This window comes from Harpegnathos saltator, unplaced genomic scaffold (assembly GCF_003227715.2).
Source record: "Harpegnathos saltator strain DR-91 unplaced genomic scaffold, Hsal_v8.6 scaffold779, whole genome shotgun sequence".
Taxonomy (NCBI): domain Eukaryota; kingdom Metazoa; phylum Arthropoda; class Insecta; order Hymenoptera; family Formicidae; genus Harpegnathos; species Harpegnathos saltator.
In genome coordinates this window covers 1,035,787-1,060,114 of record NW_020230625.1, presented here as the reverse complement: position 1 = coordinate 1,060,114, position 24,328 = coordinate 1,035,787, and the positions used below count along the sequence as shown (strand labels likewise).

Sequence of the window (24,328 nt, the reverse complement as noted above, 5' to 3'; positions counted from 1 at the left end):
GTCTCGACGTTTGGATTATGAATGTACCATGCGTTCCCGAAACTTCGCTCAACCGAAGGGACGGAAGAATCAAGAGAGAGAAATAAAGAAGTGGAATTTTTTCCCGCTTTTTCGTCCCCCCGCCCCTTCCCCGCGCTACGAAAGCTGTCAAGGTGTTGCCCTACGGATGTTCACCGCGGCGAATCGCCCGTAAATATACGAGACCATCCCAGGCTACCGCGTTTATCGGCAATGCGATTTAAATTCTGTCGTTATCGGCCGTTCGGCATTTGCCGAGGCGATCGGAATAAACGGGCTATCTTCATATTCCTTATAGTCGCCCGGCGGCCTTTACGAGCGCGGCCGAAAATTCCGATAAAAATAAAACGCGCGCAACGTAACGATTGCAGCATCTACACTCCGCGAATCATCCCATTTCCTTTACGCGCCGAAAGCCTCGCTTCAACACACGCGTTCGCCGATATATGATGAAATACAGATGACTAAAGGCAGATCCGAGCGATTTCATCCCGACAATCGCCCGCGGTCGATGGACCGTTCCTAGTGGATACCGCGAACGGGAAGAAACGCTTGCTCGACTGACGTTTGCTCCGAGATCATGACAGGCTGAAATTTCTCGTGATAAATGTTCGGTCTTTGCAAGTTTGTTCTTTTTTTTCGGACCATCTTTCGTGCGATTGTCCGGCGATGGAAAAGGCGATGGGATATGATTTCACGTGTCTCTCTTCGATCGACAATCGCGCATAGCGTAACGTTGCCTGCATCGTTCGCTGGACCTTCCTCATGGAAATGATTCATCCGGGATGATCATCAAAAGTGAGCCGTGCAAACTCGCCTTAAGCGGCGCGATCCACAGTCGGCGTCTAACGGCCGGATTACCGCGTTCGCGCTTTACTTTAGCGAGAATTAACGAGCCGGGGAGTAAATAAGCACTTCGCTTGCGATTCACGGGACCAGTGTTATACGAGCCCAGCCTCATAAAATCCATAAACCGCCGTCGAGCGTAAGGGAACGAGCTTGCCCGTGAAAATTCCGCCGAACCACTTTCCCAGACTATTCTGCGAGCGGTCTGCAAGGTTCTCGTACGTGGACGAGCCTGCGCCTTGGATATGTGTACACGCCTATATACACACTGGGCATCCTATCACTAATATATTTATGTTCGTTCAGCTATGAATTGCGTGACTGCGCGCGCGCGTGCGCGATTTAGGGTAGACCCTTGCTCAAAGAAGAAAAAAATCCCGATAAGACTTATTTTCCTGATAAGATTTTAGTACGCTACGTAGAGGAATTTCGGACGCTACGTATATTTCGGTAATCGAACTTACCGTGAACCGTTTCGGCGAGACTCAAAGCGAGGAAAATCTCAGAGAAGCTTAAAAATAAAATTTTCTGAAAAAAGCTCGCAAGGTACTCCCGAGATTAAACGAACGCCAGACAGTTTGATCTGCTGCCAATTCACCGCCGGAGAATCGGATTTCTACCGTCAATATATCGTTACGTTCGCAAGCTCGATCGGTGAAAGCGCAAGCTTGATGCGGATGCAGTTTATGCCCATCCGCCGTCGCAGTGCACACCGATCGCATCCGCCGTTTATTATTTATTTCCGGCAAGACAAAGGTAACAAAACGCTAAAGATTCCTCCGGATATAGCCGTGTCGAGGCTATACCTGCTTATCAAAGAGCATTCGATGGAGATATATACGTGTATTTATCGTGATAATTCACGAAAGAAAGAGATAGAGAGAAAGAGAGAGAGAGAGAGAGAGAGAGAGAGAGAGAGAGAGAAAACGAGTCGAGAAAGTTTATCGGTGAAGTTATGGGAGTCGAGACTCCCCCCGTGTAGAGATATAATGCGAGCTATATTACGAGTATGGGTTATATGGAACCAGGGTAATCCCTGTGCCACATTCGCGAGACTCTTGAAAAATGGATCGGCCCGCCGCCGCCGCCGCTGCGCGTATAATATCGCCCATGGCAGTAATGTCCGTAATGTAGCTAAGGCGATCGTAAAATGGTCACTATGCCGGCGGTATAACAGTAAATCACGATCGCATCGGAGCGATCACAACACGTTCGCGTGCACGACTAGTTCAGTTTCCCACGAATGTCAAGGGGAAAACTCAGAAAAACGAGGGGGCTTGCTCACGAGAGATCTTAACTCGGACTGCGGTCTCCGAAAATCACCGTATTTCACTGATATTGCTGATGCACGAAAGAAAAAAAAAAGCTTCTCTCAACGGACGAGAGAAAATTCGTACGTATTTCTTACGACGCGTCGTAAAGTGAAACATCGCTCGCGAAATTAGACCGTGAATAATAACATAACAGTTGCGACACCGTGAACGCGCGAAAATACGAGATCGCTCGTTGAAAAAAGTTCCGTCCTCGACTGTTCCCGGAGTGGGAGCTCGATTTATCGGACGCGGCGAAATGAAGTACGATCGCGTTATTAGATTACCGTCTCTGTTGCGTAGTTGACAACTCTCTCGCTCTGTGTCGGCAATTATTTGCGAGAATCGATCGCGTCGTACGAATCGTTGTACTAAATAACAGCCGTATTCCACGGTTCGAGTGTTCGCGACGATTGCCCAGGGGGATTTTCTCCGCGCGCGCGACTCGTATAACCGCGATAGCTTCTGGTGTTCTTGATGCTCGGCCGCGGCCGACTTTACCAGAATGCGTCTCAGCTTGTGTGTCGCGCGCATGAAAGTCCATCGCTCAAAAATAAAATTTTATTGCGGCGACAATATGACGAGCGGAAATTATCGCGCTCGTACAGCCGCGTTCGCCAAGAGTATCGAGGGTACACTATATATACGAGCATATATATATATATATATATACACACACACACACACATATATGTAGGAAGGTGCATCGACCGCAGGACTTGAATCAGAAGTTATATGCCCGTTGTAAACGAGATTTATCAAGCAGGTAACCCGTTGCGGCGCGTCTGCCCCGCATAAATTTCACTGAAAACTTACATCGCGTGAGAAATACATCTCTCCGGCGATATAACGAAAGATCGTTTGAGATCGCATTTACATCGTGATAAATGCCGTTATTTACTTAGTTCGCGGATAAACGGCGAAACGAGGAACGAAAACATCTACGAATATTACTCCGGCGACACGTATTTTTTCAGCCGTGAGTGTCGTCGCTATCGCCAAAAAACAACGTCGAGGAAAACGGATCAGCGCGAACACACCAAAGGATGAAAATGCGTGAGGCCCGAGTGGAATAACTTGGACAACAGCGAAATCCAATTCGCTTGTTTCGATTGTTCCACCGTGGCAATTTTCCCTCGTCGCCGGATATATCTTCGCTGACGAAGAAATGCAATTAAACGAACGCGAAAACGAAAACTGGTAGAGAGAAGAAAAAAGGCGAAGGATATCTCAGTCACTCGATGAAGTCCGCTCTCCCCTTCCGTGAAGGAAGGGCAGTTAACCGATGGGTTAACTTCGGGAGGGTACCGTAGGGACCCGACTAATACGAGGCCTTTTGCGCTAATGCATTAAACTGATCTTCCAAGTTTGCGCAAAAACTACGCTCGACACGAAGAAGTCGAGAGCTTAAAGGCCGTGGAGAACGGGCTTTTTCAACGGCGCGTCGGAAAATTGGCTGCAACGCGATCAGCGCGAGCGCCATCACTTAAACTCCTAACTGTCTTCGTTGCCGTCATACGTTAATCCCGCGGACACGGCTCGTGAAGGAGCCGACGATGTGAAACTGCGAATCAAATACACTCGAGTCTCTCGAGTGTGTTTATCGAATGCAATAACTTTTCTCGCACGTTTCTCACAGGGACGCGTCCGTGTGAACTTTTCGCCGCCCCTGAATCTTCCGCCGCTCAAGTCGGTCGCGATCCGTCTGATTTGCATCGCCATTTCTTCGAGTCCACTTTATTTTGGCTCATTATACGTTATCGGCCACTTTATTTAATTTCACTTCGGTGGCGAGCCGGTTGCGAGCGAAAGACTTATACAGATAAACGTAATCGAACTTAATCCTCATTTGCACTTTAAAGCGATAGCTTCTCCTCCACTTCGCGGCACTTCGATAAGAGCCGAGCGGGACGTGAAAGGCCTCCCATAAATCGAAAGAAACGTCCCGGGTTTTATATCCTCATCCCATTTATCGTCCTGCGTACAAACTCGACGCGACAAAAACGGTAACCCCGTTCCTTATTCCTCCTGGTATAACCTCTCTTTCATCGCCGTGGATGCATACAATGCATGTGGGAGAAGCAACGGGCTGTGGAGGAGAGATGATCGCTCGACTCGTATTTTCGCGCTTCGTGTCCGCGTGAGTTTGTTAACTTCTAATCAACATAGAGCGAACAGATGAGAAGAGAAAATAAAACAACGCCGCGACATTCGCCGCGACGTCAAGTGCGACGATAAAAGGACCAGATACAAGCATGAGATGGGATATATCCCACATATGGCGTTTTCGTGCCGGCAGCGAAAGAGTTCAGAGTCGCCATGGCGACGACGGACGAGACAACACGAGGAAGCAGTCCAGGGTGATGCTCGATATCGAGTTACCGAGAGAGTCGGAAGAACCGTCGAAGCGGCGTCGCGACGAACTGCGCGATGAGCATAACGAGAATAACTCGTGCCCTTTGTAATGTAATCGCGAGAATGTAAGGGCGAAGAACTCGCTCGCGATAAGAGTCGAGGTGGCCTCGAGCCGCTGATGGGTTACGATGATCTCAAAAAGATGAAGACACGGTGTCCGTTACAGCGCGCGCTGTCTCTCTCGCGCAGAAATTGCTCGCCTCGGCGCGATGACGCCGGCGTTGACGACGTTTCGGCCCTCTCGCTAAAATATTTCAATCGAGCGACTTAGTTTGCCGTCGCTCTGCAATCTAATTAGCGACAAGGGAAGCTACGCTACGACTGATCGGCTAAACTGAATTATTCAATTCGATTTGGAGAACCTCTCTTCGCTCTCCTCTCGTCGAGCTACTGCGCCAACGCATAATCGATGGATTATAATTATAATTGCCGACTGTAATATTACGTGCGATAATTAGATGCGACGAAATTTCCGCGCGACCAGCGGCGAACGACCGAAGGTCTCCGAAGTGAGTCCTCCTCGGTGAGAATCGAAGCGGCATAATTACCGTGAGATGAACGACGAAGCGTGATTAATCGACGTGTCGCCGAGACTCAAACGTGTCTCGGCCCCGGAAGAGAGGAAGGGCTGGGGCGAGGGGAGAGGTAGGGGTGCGCACACGGACGCGTACAGCGAAAGTCGGCGCGGATCGTAACGCAGACATCTTCCGTTCCCATTCTTTCTGGTCGCTGGTCGCTTTTATCTTCGTATCGGGATCGCGCCGCGGCTGAGCGTGATAAAGCGCGTTTCGCGCGCGAGGAAGGGTTCTTTGTCCGACGAGCGATGCATTATTTGCGCGTCTATCGATCTTCGGCCGTGACGAGATCTGCCTTCGGTGCGCAGTCTGCTCCGCCGGAACTCGCTCGACGGATCGGCGATAAACGTAAATCCCTCTTACCGAAGTCGCTCTCTCTTGCCAATCTTGCCGGGGCTGGGCGAGAGAGCTCGAGCTTCGATCGCCGCGATACCGCAGCGTGCGCGCGCGCGCGCGCGCGCGCAGGTCGATACCGTAAACAGACTCCAAGTCCCAAATTATCGTGAAAGTTTCAGCAGATCGAACAACACACGGGATACGAGACGAAACGCGACGCGACGCGACGAGAACACGACTCTCGTTGTTATTTTACGCTTATTTGCCCGCCGCGCCTGTCCCGAAACAAAGAGCCGCGCAGTCTTTGTGTGAGGCGTGATAAGCGTAAAAAAGAGTGTGTTTCGAAACATTTGGTATCGATATGCATCATCCGCGGCTGGGCGTCGAAACAGCCGATATTTAGACGCGAGGGGACCACGTAGCGTGGTTTATTTATTTTTTTTTTACAGCATCAACTCTATTTTTTTATACGTTCAATTTCAGAGATCAACGTATATCATCCAAATGTGTATTTTGTTTTTACCACGCGCGCCGCTATGTATATATATATATATATATATATATATATATGTATATGTATTCTTTTTTTATCCGACATGTCCAGCAGATGCACCACATCACACGTGGCTTTGAGAATCTCGCTTGCGCGCCAGCAGGCCGGAGTACTCTCTCTATCCGCCGCGTTAAAAATCGCGAATTACGTCGCGCGCTCGGGGGAGACTTCTTGGCCTCGGTGGCCGAGAGGCGGGGCAGGGTGGAAGGGGGGAGGGCGACGGGACGAAATCTCGATCGTCGCGAGCGATTTTTGCGCCGAGGAATGCCGGATGCGGCGTAAGGAAACACTTGTTCCCGACGGGGGTGAGTCTCAGCCGCCCGGTGTAACAGTTAGTTTCCCGGGGACGACATTAGGAAGATTAAAGGTCCTCATTGCGCAGGGATTAAAATCACTCTCGAGCCTGCAGAGTCTCTCTCCTTGCTCGCGCACCTACCGGAGCGCTCTCGTCGCGCCGCTTTTTCCTCCGTTCCTCGCTCGTGAATGCGGCGGATGCTCAGCCGACAGCCGTTCGCCGGTGACGTGCGAATTAACATAATCCCGCCATCTCTCGCTCGCGGGATCGACGAGTGCGAATCAGCAGGCGCGTCGGATTCCGAGACGTGAGCAAAAAGATGATTAAGTTTGCTCATCCGCCGGAGGTTTAGCGGCGTTTAACGACCGTTTCATAGAGCGATCAGCCTCGAGCGACTCGCGAACTGTGTACGAGGTGACTCAAGGCGGTCGCGACTAGGTCGCGAGTTCCTTGAAAAGCTCATTCGCGAGAGTCGACTCGACGGTTTCGCCTAATTCATTCAGACTCGATCGCGGGACGCGCCGTCGACAGGGGCCCGGCCTGAGTACGAGCGATTTCCATTCGGGCGAGCTCAGGCTATAGACACAGCCGACGCGATCGTACGCGATTGGCAAAATTCCGCTCGAGTGGCGTAGTTTCCTAGTCGTCGCGCGTTGGTCACCCGATAATACGGATTCCTGCTTCCAATGGTGTCTCGAAGTGACGCGCGGGGGTTGAGCTCGGTATCACCGATATCACGTACGTTTCACGAAAACGCGGTGCTCGCAGCGGCTCGCCGGACTCGCCGCGAGAGTCATCGACGGGGATTCAATGGAGCGGGAGCTATAAATATCCAGTGGCGAAAGTGGTGGTGAGCCGTAAAACAGAATATCCTATTAACCGCGCCGATAACCGACAACCGGGGAGAGTCTCGACTTTTCTTGCGGTCTTATCGGCGCGACCGTTACGCCGCGCGATTTCCTAAGTTTATGAAGGGGCGAGAACGGGGCCGGCGAGAGACCCCGGCGGAGTTTTCCCGGGATGTCGCTTGCACCACGACCATGACCGCGACCAATCAGAGGTCCGCGCTGACCTGATATTCTGACCGCGCTATACGTAACCCGCTAAACTGAGGTAACATTGTACGTGGGTTTCGATTTGAGGTAAATAACGTTTACAATCAGACGGCCGGATTGGTAACGGTAAATGCGTCGCCGGGACACAATCCGAAGTTAACGCGGAGTCGAGTCTCCCACTCCTCCCCTCCTCATGTCTCAGTTTATCCACAGAGCTTTCACTCGAATTATGTCAACTGACTCGCGCTGAAGCTAACTCCCGGACTCGCAAGTTGGACTTGTCGTCCGGGAAATAAGAATTGAATGCGGATATGCGAGTCGCAGCGAGAATATAAATCCGTGGATAAAAGGGGGAGAGCGAAGGAGAAGGTACGAAGAGGCAGATACTTGTGCGCTATCGAATGCCCTAATCTTGAATAAGGAACGAGCAAGTAGCGAGAGGGAGAAATAGAATTTTCTATCGGAGGAGTAGCACGAGGGAAAAAAAGGGGAGGGGGGAGAGAGAGAGAGAGAGAGAGAGTCGGAGTTACGGCTGGTGGCTACCAGACGCACTGACATACCCGAATGAAACCGACGAGGAAAAGCCCCGAGAGAATAGAAACGTATCGCTCTATACTCCCTGAAGAGAGGGAATACGAATTTCAACCGCATGACGCCGAGGATACGACAAGAAGAATAAGAGAGGGCATACCGAACATAATCCACGAAGCCATAATTTAACGCCACGAGATCGTCGTTACTCGTGAAACAAGCCGCGGCTCAAAATCCGAAAGACCCTGCCTCTCCTAATCGTTATTAAATCATGGACGAAGGTTTCGAGTTGCGCGGTCGCTTCTGTTGCCTCTCGAAGAAGAAGGAAAATTTGTGAAATTTGAGCAGCGCTATCGCCGCGACCCTTGTTCGAGAGAGGTTTTGAGGCAAAGGGGTGAAATTACAGCCGACGATGAACAGGCACGATCAAGGTGGGGGTGCGGACAATCCGACAGGGAGGAGAAGAGAGAGAGAGAGAGAGAGAGAGAGAGCGGGGGAGGGGGGGGGGGAGAGCTGCGGGATTAGATATTACTTGGTGCCAGGTCGCTCGCCAACTGGCTTTGATACATTACCGAGCGATAATCCTATCTGCTCGCAAAGCCAGGGCGATACAACCGGAGCAACTGGATGCCATGTCGAGACTCCGTTGCCGCTGCCTATAATATGCATCCAGCTGTCGGCTGCGGGATAGGGTTCAGACTGTAGGGTGCTACGTGCGCTAACAGAAGTAGGCGCGGTCTGTCGTCGACCGGTAAGAAGCCGAGGTCGAGTTGGCGCCAGAGAGCGAGCTCCTCCCTCGACCTCGCCGGGAACGACGACAATGCGACTCGCCGGTACGTAATATTGTGTCTCGTAACGCACGCGGAAATACCCCGGCTGATACGCGGCTCGCGAAACTCCCGTGCATTCCCGTCGTCTCGCGTTATTATCCTACGCTATCGCAAAGCGAATGGAAGAAAGCGCAGCGTGGCGATCCGCCGAGAAACGATCTCGTTCCTTCGCGTTTCTCGTTCTCGGGGAAACGTTCGATCGGCGAGACGGCGTCTCGCTTCCACGAGGATGAAGAGCGAGACATCCGCCGTGTATCAAGCGTACGCGGAATCAAGATATCGCGCGAGAGGTACGCGCGGTGTTCTCGTTGAAAACTTCCCCACATCGTACACGTTGACTGATCAGACCGTGAGATCGCGAGGATTTCGTCGGATCCGACGGACAAATTGCACTCGAGACTCGCAACGGCACACACACACACGTCGGCCAGTCGTTGCACTTCTCGCTAAAAAGCAAGCGCGCGCCATCTCGGCCTTTGCGCACCTGGCGACTAAGCTCGCGTCACTTCCAAGTCGCAGCGAGATACCGCATTGAGAAACGCGACGCCACACTCGCCGGCGGTCGTGCCCTCGATATCTCCGTATCGAAGCGACGAAAGGCGCCAAGCGTCGACATGTAAAAAGCTTTGTGCGTGGTAGCCCGCAAAGACCGCGCGAGTCCCTGTGAGCTGGCAAGACGAGCGCGGATCGCCACAATGCAGTTCGAATTGATTTCAAGTCCCCGGTGGAAAGGCCGCGTCTACACCACCGACGCGGCGCGTCGCGATAAAAAAAAGTGTGAAAGAAAAAAAGGAAGCGAGTGCGAGAAGGGGAGGAGCAGAGGAAGAAAGGGAAGGGTACGAGCACGCTCAGCGACAGTGAAAAAAGCAGAGTTCTCGATACATACCGATATGTACGAGCGCGTGCGCGAATGCCCCAGGGCGGCCCGACGAAATTGCATCCGGAATTTCAATACAGCGCATATCATATTTCAACCTTAAAACGCCGCCAGCTCTGTCCGGTATTACTTTGAGGCTCCGAAGCCGCGGAAGCTGACTTTACCCGCCGATTATAGAGATTCCGACTGCGGCGGTAAGGTGCACGCAAGGTGAGGCGCGGGGACTGCGGGCCGAAGGGTGCGGTAACGGTAAACGGATAGGGTCAGGGGGGCGGTGGGAGGGGAAAGGGAGAGACATAACTCCCGCTTGATCCTTTTGCCGAGACGGAGAGAGGCAGCAAGCTGCAAGGGACATTAGACGGTTTTCGCTTGGAATAAATGATCAAAAGGTAACTCGAGATTAAAGCTGTCGCTGACCCGGTGGTGACGCGCACGCGCACGCGCGCTTGTGCGCTCCGTTGCGACTCCAGATGTTATGCAACTTGTACAAAGTGGTATAATCAAATTTTCAGAAAAGTCGGCGATGCGATTAATGCGCGCCCGCCGCGCGTCGCGCGAAGAACACGCGCTCACGACTTCGGATTCCGCCGTCAAACGGACGAGTCGATCTCCGGGTGAACATTTCACAAGAGGAGCGCGCGGGTCGTGCGGTTGCTCGATACGCAGGGGAAATTTCGGTGATTGAAGCTCGGATATAAAGGCGCGAGTCGAGAGTTCATTTTATCGCTCCAATTTCGGCCGGGCTTTGCTTTGTCAGTCGTTTCATTTCGACGTAAACCTTATGACTGTCAGATAAGAGCTCTCTACGATCTCGGCGCACAATGGGCAATAGATAATTGCAAAATGTAACGGATATGAAAACCTGTGTGACGTAGCTCGAAACTCCAGCAGCGCTTCGTAAGTGATTAATAAGATATGCGACGGATGTGATGTAAAACGAGACCCCGTCAAACGGAATAGCTTCCGCTGAGAGAAGAAACTGTTAAAAGAGAAACGGAACGCAATTGTTAATAGCGGTGCGATACTCGGTTATAGGCCGGTTTAAACTCTTTTAGAGCGCGTTTCTTTTGTCGAGCAGTTCGTCTGGCAGCGGGAAGGAAAGGAGAGGAGAGAAGAGAGAGAAACAGAAGGAGGGAGGCAGGGAGAGAGAGGGAGGGAGGGAGGGAGGGAGAGAGAGAGAGAGAGAGAGAAAGGAGGAAAAATTATCGCGGTTGAAATCGGGGGCGAGGAAGACGAGAGAAATTAATGCCAGTTCGTTAGGACGGCTTGTGCTCACGTCGCGGAATTTAATTACCGGCAGGGGAGTAAAAATAAACGGCGCAACGTGAGAAATGTCGATTTAACGAGGAGGAACAGGCATCGCTATCGGAACGTACTCGCGACGTTCGCCATTAGGCGCGAAACGACCTCTCGAGTAATTTCCACGAGCGCGGTTCCGGGAGGGAGGGGGAGGAGGGGGGAACGGCGGCGGCGGTCGAAACAGTTTTTTTCTTTAATGAAAGGTATCATAAACGAGTTCCAAAGTAATCTTCCGCCAAGCGTCGGGCGCGGAGCACCGAGACAATTTTCCGCCGAAGTTTATCCACTCGCGTTTATCGAGGGACTCCCCCTCGGCGAGCAAAAAATTCTCATTATGACTTATCCGCGATCGACTGGCGGAGTAAACCTTGGCAATCACGATCGGACAATCGACGCGAAATCGACGAGACAATCGCGGCAGGGCGGTACCCTGGGCCGAAGGAAATGGAACTCGCGCTGACGGTTCCTCCGCGAAGATACTGCGACGTCCTTTTTCCCACTGTGGCCTCCGCGAAGAACAAGCGAACGAGAATGAGAAGCGGAGCGGTAACGGCGCGAACGCAAAGGAAACGAGACGACATTCGCCATGAGCGGGGGTGTGTGGGTAGGTGGCTGCTGGCTGCCTGCCTCGACACGGTGATTTATCGTCGAAAAGCAAAAGAAAGGGAAAGAGAGAGAGAGAGAGAGAGAGAGAGAGAGAGAGAGAGAGAGAGAGAGAGAGAGAGAGAGAGAGATAGAGGATTGCGAAAGGAGTCGACCGCGTGCGGCGGTAACGAAAACATTTATTCGCCGAATTAAATTAAGAGTGAATAGGAGAGATTGATCGAAAGTTATGCGTCATAGGTGAGAGAGGAAGGGAGATAGAGACAAAAGGAGGGAGGTAGAGAGAGAGAGAGAGAGACAAGAAGAGAGATCCCGGCGGATGTTCGCGCGATAGCTCGTCGTTTATCACGACGGCGGATCGAGAGTTCGCGGGGAGAAGCGAGCACGGGAGTTGGTAGGACAAGCCCGCGGAGTTGCACTTTACGAGACTAAGTTGGCGCGAGGTCGCGATGATTAATCGATAACGGGTTCCATACGATACGGGCCGCGATGCGCCGTCGATGCGCGAAGCGACCCTAATCACATTAGATGACGGTCACGTGATCGATATATGGTGACGCGACAGGTCATTCCGTTTCGTTCGGGCTTAACATCGCGGTAGCGTTGCCATACGCGCTGCCAGCGTTTACGTCATGCTTATCTTATGCGCGTATCAGCATGCTACGCGCTCGTATCTACATCTACATTATCATAACAGAGGCGAGCTGGCTAATTAATCGATCCACGCAACCGTGCCGCCCTCCTAATTTCAGTTTGCGTAATTAATATTTATGTTAAGACCAGCGACGCGAGAAAATGGTTATTCCGGATGGAAGGCCCGAATTAAAACCTCGTTCGTGTCACGTTAACGCTGAAAATACCGGCAATATTCGGAAGGATCAATCGCGGAAGGATTCATATCCAAGTTCGAGACGGGATTTTCACGGTTAATACATGACGCCAGAATGTCCACTCGGGATGATGAAAGAGGAATCGCTTGTTCTTGCGAAGCAGCTACAGAAAAATACACGCGCGCGTAATATTTTTTCATAGATTATAATGAAACACGATAAGATATGTAATGCACAATGTTATCCAATACCTAAAGAATATCGCTCCTTGTATATGTACGTTCTCATATAATCATTATTTACTGTGAAAATTCCACGCGCTGAAACCACGAACAACAACGCGAAACGTGGTATACGCGCTATCCGCGAAAGCTCACCTAAAGAATATTCTTTCCGCGGATTTTGCTTATGTGGATAAATTTTGGCAAATAATTGGAAATTATGTAGAAGACTAATCCGGCCGGAGATCCTCGTTGCCGGCGCTCGCTACGTCCAGCACTTCAGTCGAGAAAATTCGCGCGGCTCGTGCGCGGAGTTTGCAATTTCGGGACGCCAAACGCCAGTTAGACTCCTCCGTATAGTATTAGGTGTGTGAATTAATTCGGTCCGTTTTTTCTTTCAAAAAAAGACTAGAGTATAAAAAAACATGAAGAAGTACACTGATCAAAGTATTTGCCATCGCTAGCTATTATTTTTTCCCATCTGTCTGGCAGTTGTTGCATTCCGTGACGGAAAAACGACTCGTCCTTCGAAGCGATCCATTCATCGAGCCATTTCTCTATTTCTACATAATTGTTGAAGTGCTGGTCCGAAAGCCCGTATTCCGCCATCGATTTGAACAAGTGATAGACGGATGGAACAATGTCTGGTGAATACGGCGGGTGAGGTAAAACGTACCAGCCAAGTGCTCCCAAGGTGGCCTTCACAATCTTTCCAACATGTGGCCGAGCGTTATCGTGCCTGGAAGATCACTTTGTCGTGTCTCTTTGCATATTCCGACCGCTTATTCTTCAATGGGTTGTTTAAACGGATTAATTGTTGTTGGTAAAGTTCGGCAGTGATGGTTTGGCTCTGTTTTAATAGTTCATGATACACCACACCCTTCTGGTCCCATCATATACAGAGCATTACTTTCTTGCCGTGAATATTCCGCTTTGGTATCGATGTGGATGGTTTTCCTGGGTCGCTAGTGGATTTCCTTCGTTTGGGATTATCGTAATATATCCACTTTTCGTCCCCAGTCACAATACGATGCAAATAACCTTTTCTTTTTTGCCTGGCAAGCAAGATTTCAGACATGGCTTTTCGCCTCTCGATGTCTCTCTTTCTTTCAGTTCGTATGGCACCCATCTTCCTTTTTTTTTTACAAATCTTTCCCATGGCTGCTAAACGCACAGAAATTGTTGATCGATCAACATTCAACAATTGCGCGAGCTCATGTTGCGATTGACACGACGGATCTTCATCGATTAGCGCCGGCAATTCCTCGTCCTCGAACTTCTTCGGCCGACCTGGACGAGGTTTGTCATCGACACTGAAATCATCGCTTTTGAAACGTCGAAACCATTCTCTGCATGATCAATCGGTGGGAGCACTTTCGCCATAAGCTTCTACGAGCATTCGATGAGCTTCAGCGGCTGTTTTCTTCATATGAAAACGGAAAATGAGAACTTGCCGGAAATTATGCTTTTTTGTCGCTCGAATCGCGACATTTTCGAATCAGATAAACACGATGTTGTTGTTACAAACCCAAACGTTTATCAACTGAATAATTATTGCCAGATATCAAAACTAAAAAATAAAGCCTTTTGCAGACATTAGAGGTTAGAAAGTTACATAGTACGAGCAATTGACCACCAGATGGACCGAATTAATTCACACACCTAATATACTTCGCGCGCGCGCCAACAGGCCCCTCGTTGACCCGAATGATATCCCGCTGCTTCTTTTGTACACAGTATGCCACTTGCTGCGCGGCGGCGTGGCGGCGATTTTTGGGCCGCAGAGCGCGCACACGGCGTCCCACGTGCAGAGCATTTGCGACACCATGGAAATTCCGCACTTGGAGACACGCTGGGACTACCGAATCAGACGGCAGAGCTGCCTCGTCAACCTCTATCCACACCCGACCACTCTGTCCAAGGTACGTAGAAACTTCGGTCGTAATAGCCTCATTAAGGCGGTAAACCCGCCGCGGAAGATCTGCCTACTCGCGGACGTTTCCCCTCGGAGTGACAGGGAGGATTTCTTGTGCCTCATGCTGGGGTTGTTTTGCTCGGGCGAGCCTCTCGCCATCGGCAGCGAACAAACATCGGTCTTTCTTTTAAGCGTAGGATCAACACCCGTCGCTCTAATTAGGATAGGTTCAACACTTCGCCGCTCCGAGCCCGCTCCGAGTCGCACATTCCACATTCCATTGTAATTACAAATCGGGGCGGCGGCCACAAAAAGCCAGCACGGCAGCAGCCACGGAAACATCGGGTTTTCGGTAGAAGCGAGAAAATTCGTACTGTCACTCGAAAGCGAAAATTTAAATTTCAAGATTAATAGAAAGCGCAACTCCTCCCTCCTTTTTGTGCTCGACACGCAATTTATATGCGATTCAGTGCGGTAGCAACGCGTTGTTTCTTTTATCCGCGATTTGCTAAAAATATATTCTCCCCACGATATAAGATCGCCCGAGATCTAATCGCGTTGAAACGAAAGGCTAATCCCATTTCCGCTCTGTTCACCTTTTCGACGAGTCGCACTCGCGCGTCTCCACTGAACACACACACACACACACACACATGCGCGCGCACGCGAGCGAGATCACCTTTGCGGCCGACGAATTCTCCATTCGGTTACATCCACTTGCATCCGCTATGCATCGGATGTTACGCACGCAGCGGCAGTTCCAAACTTAACGCGAAAGAACTGAACTTTCTAAATTTCTCTTAATAAGTGCCGAGTCTCGGGAACGAGCGCGGCTGAAAGCCTAGCCGCGGGTTGTATGGCTCTTGGGCTTTTAGGTTAACGAGAGAGTTCTCTCCCTTTCTCTCTCTCTCTCTCTCTCTCTCTCTCTCTCTCTCTCTCTCTCTCTCTCTCTCTTTCTTCGCCTGCTGTGTGTTTCATGAATCCTCGCACAACTCCTTCTCCAATATTTACCACTCGCGAATCCTGCGATGCGACATGTCCTATCTTTCTCTGTGTCTGCCTCTCTTCTCTCTCTCTCTCTCTCTCTCTCTATCTCTCTCTCTCTCTCTCTCTCTCTCTCTCTCAATATTTGCCACTCGATTTGTCCTGCGTTCTCGAAAGCGCTCCGTTTATTCCCTGTATATGACGTGGCGGAATCCCGCTCATCGCTCGTCATTGAGTTTCCCTTTATTTTCGAAGGGATTCACGAGCACAGTAGGAAGGGAAAATAAATATCCGCGGCTGCGAGGCGCTCAGCGCGCTACGAACGAGAAAACATAAGCGGAGGAGTCGATAAATCCGTTATTACGGTCGAACGGAATGTGCAAGGATTTTCTTGCAGCAGGCACGAAAGACAACGGGAACGAAATCTGCGTGCGTTAGAAGACAGTCACGTTTAAGTGGTGGCTTTAACGGCCGTATCTGACGATACGAGTGTGCTCTTGTTGAGAGACGTACAATTTTTACACAGCGCGCGCGCGCGCAGTAATATCGCGCACGATATTGAGAGTTGAGTTTCATTAATTCAACCGGAAATATCGAACATCTGCCGGCAATGCTTAAAGCGATACAGCAGCGGGACGCGATCAGCAGACAGGATTTATTTCCACTGACGACGACTTCTTTCCGTGGACCTTTTCATGGGTATCATATGAAATATTGATGGCTAGATAATAATTTACAGTCGCGCACACACGCCGGCTTTGACGCTGCCGATCAAAGGGCTTTCAATGGCGCCGCATAGAGGACACAATTTAAACGCCGTTGCATATCTCAAGCTGTTCGTTCCCTCGCTTTCGTCCTTCCTTCTTCCTCCCTCTCCCGTCATAGTAAGAATTTCAATTAGAATCCAGCCATGTGTCGCACGAATTCGACCCGTGCGAGCTTTGGCCATTCGTTAAAACGAATCTCAACGAATCGACGCTTCGCGAGACACTCGCGCACAACATGTGTAGTTCTCCGAGTAGCCCGCACTCATAATCACGCGACGTATCCTGTGATTATCATCACGGTTCTCCTTCTTCAACTCTGTTCCTTTTCTGGGTATAGTGTACATTACTACGAACCACGCTGTTATAGTTCGGATGTCTCAGACTACAAAATCCGACGGTCGCACAATGAAATGCGAGTGTACGGCACGAAGTCGCTCGGTACAAAGGCGCAAGCGGGGAGGGGGAAACGTTTAATAAGCTTCCGTATTCTGAAGGTGATAAACATCAGGTTTCCTCAGTCTCAGGTTTCCATTGTGAGTCTAGTAAACCGGAGGGAAGTAGCTTACGTCGTCAGTTATTTCACAGCGTCGGGCGGGGCTAGCTTTCTCTCGCCTGAGTTCTTTTCCTCGGCGATGTCCCCGCCATTTCCAACGAGCGAAAATGCAAAATTCACCAGGAGAGCAGCGGCGTCGTCCTGATTAGAGTACTCGACTCGGAGGGAAAGGAAAATCGAAAAAGAACGGTGCACAGGAGTGCGATGGTGACGAAGGAACGAAGGGGCGGAGCGGGGAGAGAGGGACGTTGGCGTCGATTCCGTCAAACGAGCGACAGCCTCATTCAGTCAACCCGACGGAAATATTTTACTTTCCGGTACCATCTTACGCGCGGTTCAAAGGGACCGAAGGCGATTGCGAGGAGCTGACGGCAAAATGGAGCAAAAGGTGCGACAGTCGCGCTGAGTCTCTTTGATTCGCATTGGGCGAGCTGTAGGGATAACTTTAATACCTTTCCCACCCTACGACTTTCCGCGCTATGGTAACAGATTACTATCGCAAACCGCGCATTATTCCGGATAATGACAGTGGAAAGAATAATTGCGATTTGCGCGGGTAATATCGGCCGGAACGAAACGTCGGAGTTTTAGCGCGAAAGTTTCCCTCGATTTTCCGTGATCGCGATAAAAGTGACGAAGCAACTCGAGAGAGAGAGAGAGAGAGAGAGAGAGAGAGAGAGAGAGAGAGAGAGAGAGAGATCAGTTTGAAATATTATCTTTCTTTCTGTTATTTACCTTCTATTCCAATATTTTGTATATACAATATTTTCGCACAAGTCTTCTGCAAAAGACAACACGACATGCTCTCTCTCTCTCTCTCTTTCTGTCACGTTCGAAATATCTTTAATTCGATTCTCCAATTATCGCGTTCAAACGCGAAGACGAATCTATCCAATCTCGCTTTGAACTCTACGACAGCTCGTATCGTCCGCGATGAAATCGAATTGTCAGGCATTTCGATTCGCATTCCTGCCAGGACGCGAGCTTCTTCTTTTGGTCTATTTTCTTCGACTCCCGCCAGAGAAAAGCCCTTTGTGGAGTACCGAAAGAAAAAAGACCCTTTTTTCTAAAAAGTCTCGCGAAACGAATCCTCATACTTTCCACATTCACATGTACAATAATCAACGAATCCGTCTCTTTGTCTGTTTATTTTGATGCGAGCGCAAATCGATCCACGTTACATAATACACGCATATCGACACCTGAAGATGATGTTGATATTTCACTTTTGAAAACAGATACATGTCCAAACAAATTTCTTATAGGTAAACAACATTGTTTACGTCACAATTCATTTAATAAAACAGTTTCATTTACCATTGTACACGAGCGTGATTGAAACGGACAAATCGCCCCGACTGATTCATTTCGAATCATGCAGAAAGGCAGAGGGAGAGAGAGAGAGAGAGAGAGAGAGAGATACATTATTCATCGATCGTGCATGCATATCAATCGTTGTATCACTGATCACTATAATCATTGAATATGTACTCCTAGGATCGAGGATATAACCCTCGATTGCTCATTGCCTAGTATCAACCCCTTAGTTATCTAAGCTGTCACTAATGACGGTATGGATATACGTAATGATCATTAGTGTATTTCCTCAATGGTCACGAACACGATCAGCAACATTCAGACGTCTTAACAAGCGAATACTCCGCGGCTGGGATCGCAATTTCTGCGGGCGGACGAGAGAGAGAGAGAGAGAGAGAGAGAGAGAGAGAGAGCGCTGGCGTCGGCAAGATCCACGCCTAATCGAACCCGGCATCTTCCTCTTTCCGCCTCAGAATGACACCGGTCGCTCCAGTTGGAAGGTATCGACATTATGACGACATAGTGGGCGATATGTTGGCGCTAATGAACCGCGATGGTCGCAATTGCCATTACCGCAGCGATGATTTAACGATCTTCCTCATGGTCGATAATGGAGCGACTTCTGCGCTCCAGCCGCTGGTCTGGCCGGTTGTGTATGTGCGCGTGCGATCGGTTGAATCAGCCGCTACGTTGGCGTTGGAATTCAATTTGTAGCGTTTCCTAGTCGAGCCTTTGCTCGTTACGTTTCCTGCGGCACTTCGGTTCGCAATGCCGGTGTGTTCGCCACCGCCACCAGGCTCGATCTTAGAAAACGGAGAACCCTGAGGAAACGTTTGAGATTCTCTCGAGTTCTCTTCGATAAATTACGATTCTTCTTCAGCAATTACGACACTGCGCACACCTGGGAGAAGCGGGTTTCGCGCGATGACAGATTCTCAGGTGGAGTGAGGCAAAATCTCGCGGCGACTCGCAGCGGCCAATTTCTCGCGACGAGAACGGAGCCGCTCATCTCTCTCTCTCTCTCTCGTGGGAACAAAAGTCGAAACCAACCACGCTTTATCGCGGAGGTTCAAGGCGTGTGTGGTGTAAAAACTCAAGTACAATGTAACGTTAATCTTGAGACGAAAAGATTCCATCGTTAGACTCATGTTCACACTTTGTGTGTTCCTCACGACGATATCCCACATCCTCTTGTTAATAAGAATATCCTCTTATTAACAAGACACACACACATAGAGAGCTGTATATACTCCACGAAAGAAGATTGCTTCTCATCGTGGCGCAGACAAAGTACGCAACAACGTCACGACTCATTGCGCCCCGAAGCGACCACTTCCCACATCCAGCACTTAAACCGCTTCTGATCGCAGCCATCCAAACATATCGTCGGCAGTAAGTACCCACTCTATTCTGCTCGCGTGGCATTCGCATTGAGAACGGCCGGCTCTCTCCGCTCGCAATAGCACGTGCCTCTCCTCTCCTCTCTCAGACGCCGCCGAGGAGCCAACAGCTCGGCGGCTCCCAGACCGGCTCCCGATGTACCGTTCTCGTTTATTTTCAGGGAGGGGTAGTTACTAATCAACGCCATTCAGCGAACGCACTGCGAAACCACGTACGGCGGGCGCACGATTGAAAGCCGATTGCGCACCTCTCCTCTCTCTCTCTCTCTCTCTCTCTCTCTGCCCCCTCGTCCCTCCCACACTGCGCGTCTCTCCGCCGATTAGCTATTTACTTCCATTTCCTCCTTCGCGCGCGCTTTCTTTCCGCTCGTTTCGGCGATCGCCCATACCGCTGACCGCACTCTACTCACCCTCGCCGTTTTCTCACCACCGCCTTCCACCGTCGCCGCCGCCGTCGCCGCCGCCGGTGGAAAAGCGTATCGGGGGAGCAAATGGATTGCATCTCGTGCATTCGTCTCTGACGTCGTGATGAGCGCTTGGCTCGGCGGGGCTCCGATCCGGGCTAACGATCGAGTTTGCTGGCTCGAGCTAATCAGCACGATCGCGTACTAGATGAGCTAACTCGCGCGTGGCTCCCCTCGAAATCTCCGAATTCTTCGTCGAGCCGTCAAGCGAGGATTTAGCCTCGCGATCCGTCAGGTGAATTGCTTCACGAAAAGACTGTCTTCGTCACGTCCGTAGACTTTTTATTACCCCGCCTGACTTTCCTTGAAATTGTGTGTACGTCGCGAGTGATCTCCGCAAATTTCCCCCTTAAACTTAGCCTCGTGTTGCCCGTGATCTGGACCCTGATATCGTATTCGTCGTTGTCGATAACGACGTCTGATTTTCCAAACTAACGGCTTCCCCCAGTTCGTCCCGCAAGTGTCCGGGGGAAATAAATGTCCGTCATCTTGCGGTCGCTAATTTTCCGCGACTCCAGCCGGTATCTACCTATCGGGTGTGGGCGAGATTAAGCTGCCTATTATCCACTTTCATCGTCGTTTGTAGATCGTGATTATCGTAATCGGCGCGAATTAAAAGAGCGTTTTAAAAAGCGCCGTTGAGTCCGTGGAATGAGATGAGGCTTATTAGAATTAGACGCCGGGCCTCCTCCGCGCAGATGACGAGGATCAATCTTCGGCGAAACTCATCCGCTGTATATTGCGAGCATAATTTCTGGAGTACGCGCGTGGAACGATGCGCTTTATTGAAGGGACGACCGGGAAGGGCGATCGTCAAGAAATGTAGACGCAATATCGTACACGGCGCACCGTACGGGGAATATGGTACCATATAAAGCGGTCGTGTTACGTCGGAAGTGCATAACTCCGCTGCGTCTAGCACGTCAGACGTAATCTCGTTTCGCGGAGAGGGAGAGGGAGAGAGAGACAGAGAGAGAGAGAGGGAGAGAAAGCGAGAGAGAACGAGCATAATCGAGAGAAGGACAGAGCAGGCAGAGAAGAGCGCGTCGGTGGATTATCCGTGTTCGCAGCGGAGTAAGCCGCTTGTTGTCGCGGGCTTCATCGCTCGTAATCGACGTTTCACCTTCGCAATTTGCCATTCCGCAGGCAATTTTAATGTCGACAGAGACACTCGCGGAATACGCTGCGATCGGCGACCCGAGACGACGGCGGGCACTCTCGAAGGCCGCCCACCGGGAATGCATTATTTACGAATGCATTAGGCATGAATTCTATTAGAAGCGGAATTAAGAGCGTCGCTTCTTCGCCCGATTTTCGCCTCTCGTCTCGTTCTCTCTCTCTCTCTCTCTCTCTCTCTCTCTCTCTCTCTCTCTCTCTCTCTCTCTCTCCCTTTTCGCCAACCGAGCATTTCCGAAACTTCGCCGTCGAGACGACGCGCCAGCGGGAAAAGAGCCGTCGCGAAAAATGCAAAGTGCATTCCCGCGAATGGCGTTGGCGAGAGTGGCGAATAAAGGGACACTTTACGAATAGCATTGTCTCAGGATGAAACTTGGGCGTTTCGCGCCAGGACATGCGGAGAACGTTTCACTGGCGTCATGTGACTCCCACCTAACCCCCCTCGCGATCTCGATCTCAATTTTATCTGATCATCCCCTGATCTCTAGCCGAACGCCGTTTTTTTTTTTTTTTCCTTTCGATTGCCGCGCACCGCGCACCGCGGTCGGTCATTGTGCATTAATTATGCGATTTCCGCTCCGATTACCGCTTATTAATTATCCGATCCTGCTCAATTATTCACTGCATTTTCTTCTGATTAGCGCTGAGCTATCGGTATATCTTGCACCAATTATCCGACGTATATTAAATAATTTATGTCGGTAAGCGGAAATTTATTTACCGTATCCTAAACCGGAATTCCCCCTCCTCCGCCTCCTCCGCCTCCTCCTCCTCCTCCTCCTCCTGGAAAAACTCCATCAGAAATTATACGTATAAAAGTACGTATTGTTAATTAACTCGACGTCGGTCGAAAGTGCTGTTACTAGCACTTCCGGCATTAATTATTCCGACGAGGGTCATTACAAGGGAAGTAGTTTTATTTGTTGTCGCCGTGTTGTGCGGTAAGCTGCACGCGTATATACGCACGCGCGCTCACCGTGAAGAATTGGAGCAAACGAAAATCCCGTCCAGCAACGCGGAGGTCAAAAAACACGACGCGGCGATCGCGGCGGGCTAGATTCAGTATGAGTACATTGTAAGCGGAATTTAATAGAGATTCGTTTGAAGCACCACACGAGCGCAATTAACTAATACCAGCCACGGGAATTGGCGTTATTATCGGGACAATTTTATTTCTAGTATGTACGCGCGCTGTCCGGCATCATCACCGCCGTCTCATTACCGGCGATACATCAGCCGGCAATTTCGCGGTATAATGTGCCGCTTCAAATGTTAACAGCATCGGCTGCAATTTTGTTCCGCCGGCAAATCCGTAACGCGCGCGCGCGCGCGTAATAATGCGATGCGCGTTTTCAAATTGCCTTCAAGTCACGGACGATCGTTGCGATCGCGACACTAACGTTGCGCGCTTTATGTGCGCGCCGCGCGCGCACGTGTTTTAATTAGCTTTAGAAAAATCTAACTGGCTACCCCGCGTAATGCGATCCCTGCGATTTTAGCGATTATGACGAGGCAACGGCAAATGGGCCAACGAGAGCATGGGTCGCGAATGTTCGCGTGTGTCTTTTTCCTCGCGGATATATTGGTTCGCATCCCTGTGTGTGTGTGTGTGTGTGTGTTGTTTCATTTCACTCGTTTTCCGCTAATGACACGTGCACTCGCGAGAATAAGTATTCGCGGCCACGCGAATGTGCGTCGTACGAAGACGCGCCGAATAATCCTGAGAGCATCGAGAGCGGCAAGTGTGAATACGAACGTGTAGCAAGTTTAGTTTTTCGAGATAAACTTTCGGTCTTCCGAGACAGCGGCCGCGCGCGATGGATAACAGACCCGGCCAGAGGATGATAATCGACAACCAGCAGTCCCGCTGCTAACTTGTTATTTCCGGGAAGCCGGCGAAACTCCAACTTCGTGCGCGGCGGCGCACAGGAAGAGATGATAAGAACGTAGTTATGTAACATCCACCATGTGCTAAGCAAAACTTCGATTTCCCCGCGGTACTTGGGCCTGGACTTAATCACACGATCGATCATCTCTTGTCAATCCGCGACAGTTCACCTTTCATTCGTCGGTTCGAGCACTCTGGGGTGCAATGGACATAAGTAAGTGGTGGCTCACGGCGTGCGGATAATGACAGCGAAACGATGATCCGCTATTAATGATCTCGGTGTTGTGACTGATCACGAGATACGCGAGAGGACGCGACGACGCGATATCGCCCAAGCTCCTCTCGACGACACGCGACACTCTCATCGTCGTGCGAGTGGCGAACATGAATCTTGCGCGATAATTGAATTGATACGCTGCGAATATAAGAGGCACCGGCTGATCGCGCGTTTACGACGGAAGCGCTCGATGAGAGCCATCGACGGTCGGTTAGACCGTAATAACGCAAAACCGAAATTGAAAGCTGCTTCTCACGCCCGGGATTATTGCCAATCGTATATTCCATATGCAAATTCTGCAATCAACATACATTTATTATATGTTACGATAATCGACCGCATCGAAATTTGACTGATGGCTTCGCAATGGCATGATTTAATAGAGGAACTGTGTGCCCATTGTCCCACGGCCCCATTAAGCACCATGATATATTGAAATACAATGTGTAATCATGCGTTTCCTTCGCATTTCCTTCGGTTTCGGAAATTCACCTCAGAGCAGAGCGATGCGATCTCCCTTTATTCTTATGACGAACCAGAGCCAAGGGGAAATTCGTCAAAGAATTCGTGGACGAAATGAAGAATTTGCGGAGAGAGCGTTCTGCCCGTGACGCACGACGGAAAAATAAAATTTACCTATAACGCAGGAAAGAATTCTCTTTCATAGGAGAATACGGCACATTCAGTTACATCCATTTGCCCCCTCCTCGCCGCGATTCCAGATGCGGGTGTTCCCCTAGATGCATTAAGTGCTTTAAAATGCCCGAATACAATTTCGCGCGTCGAAGCGAATTTCTTGGGATTTATTCTGAAATGAAAGCGAGCAGAAATCCCGTGGAAAGCGCCTTGCTGGGGAAGAGAGCGAAGGAGAGAGAAAAAGGGAGAGCGAGAGAGCGAGAGAGAGAGAGAGGCGGAGAACGAGAGAAGAGCAAAAGGGAGACTGCCGCGCTACGGTCGCGCGCTACGATCTAGCTACGGCTAGAAAAATCATAC

General features: G+C 50.4%; 1 protein-coding gene across 1 annotated transcript in view; it reads left to right on the top strand.

The window, feature by feature from the left end:
* Positions 1–24,328, top strand: part of LOC112590308 (glutamate receptor ionotropic, kainate 1-like) — a 121,306-nt gene that overhangs the window by 40,781 nt on the left and 56,197 nt on the right. The window contains exon 3 of the mRNA XM_025306396.1: positions 14,332–14,516. Within this exon, the coding sequence (XP_025162181.1) occupies positions 14,332–14,516 (185 nt within the window). The remainder of the gene's footprint in view (positions 1–14,331; positions 14,517–24,328) is intronic.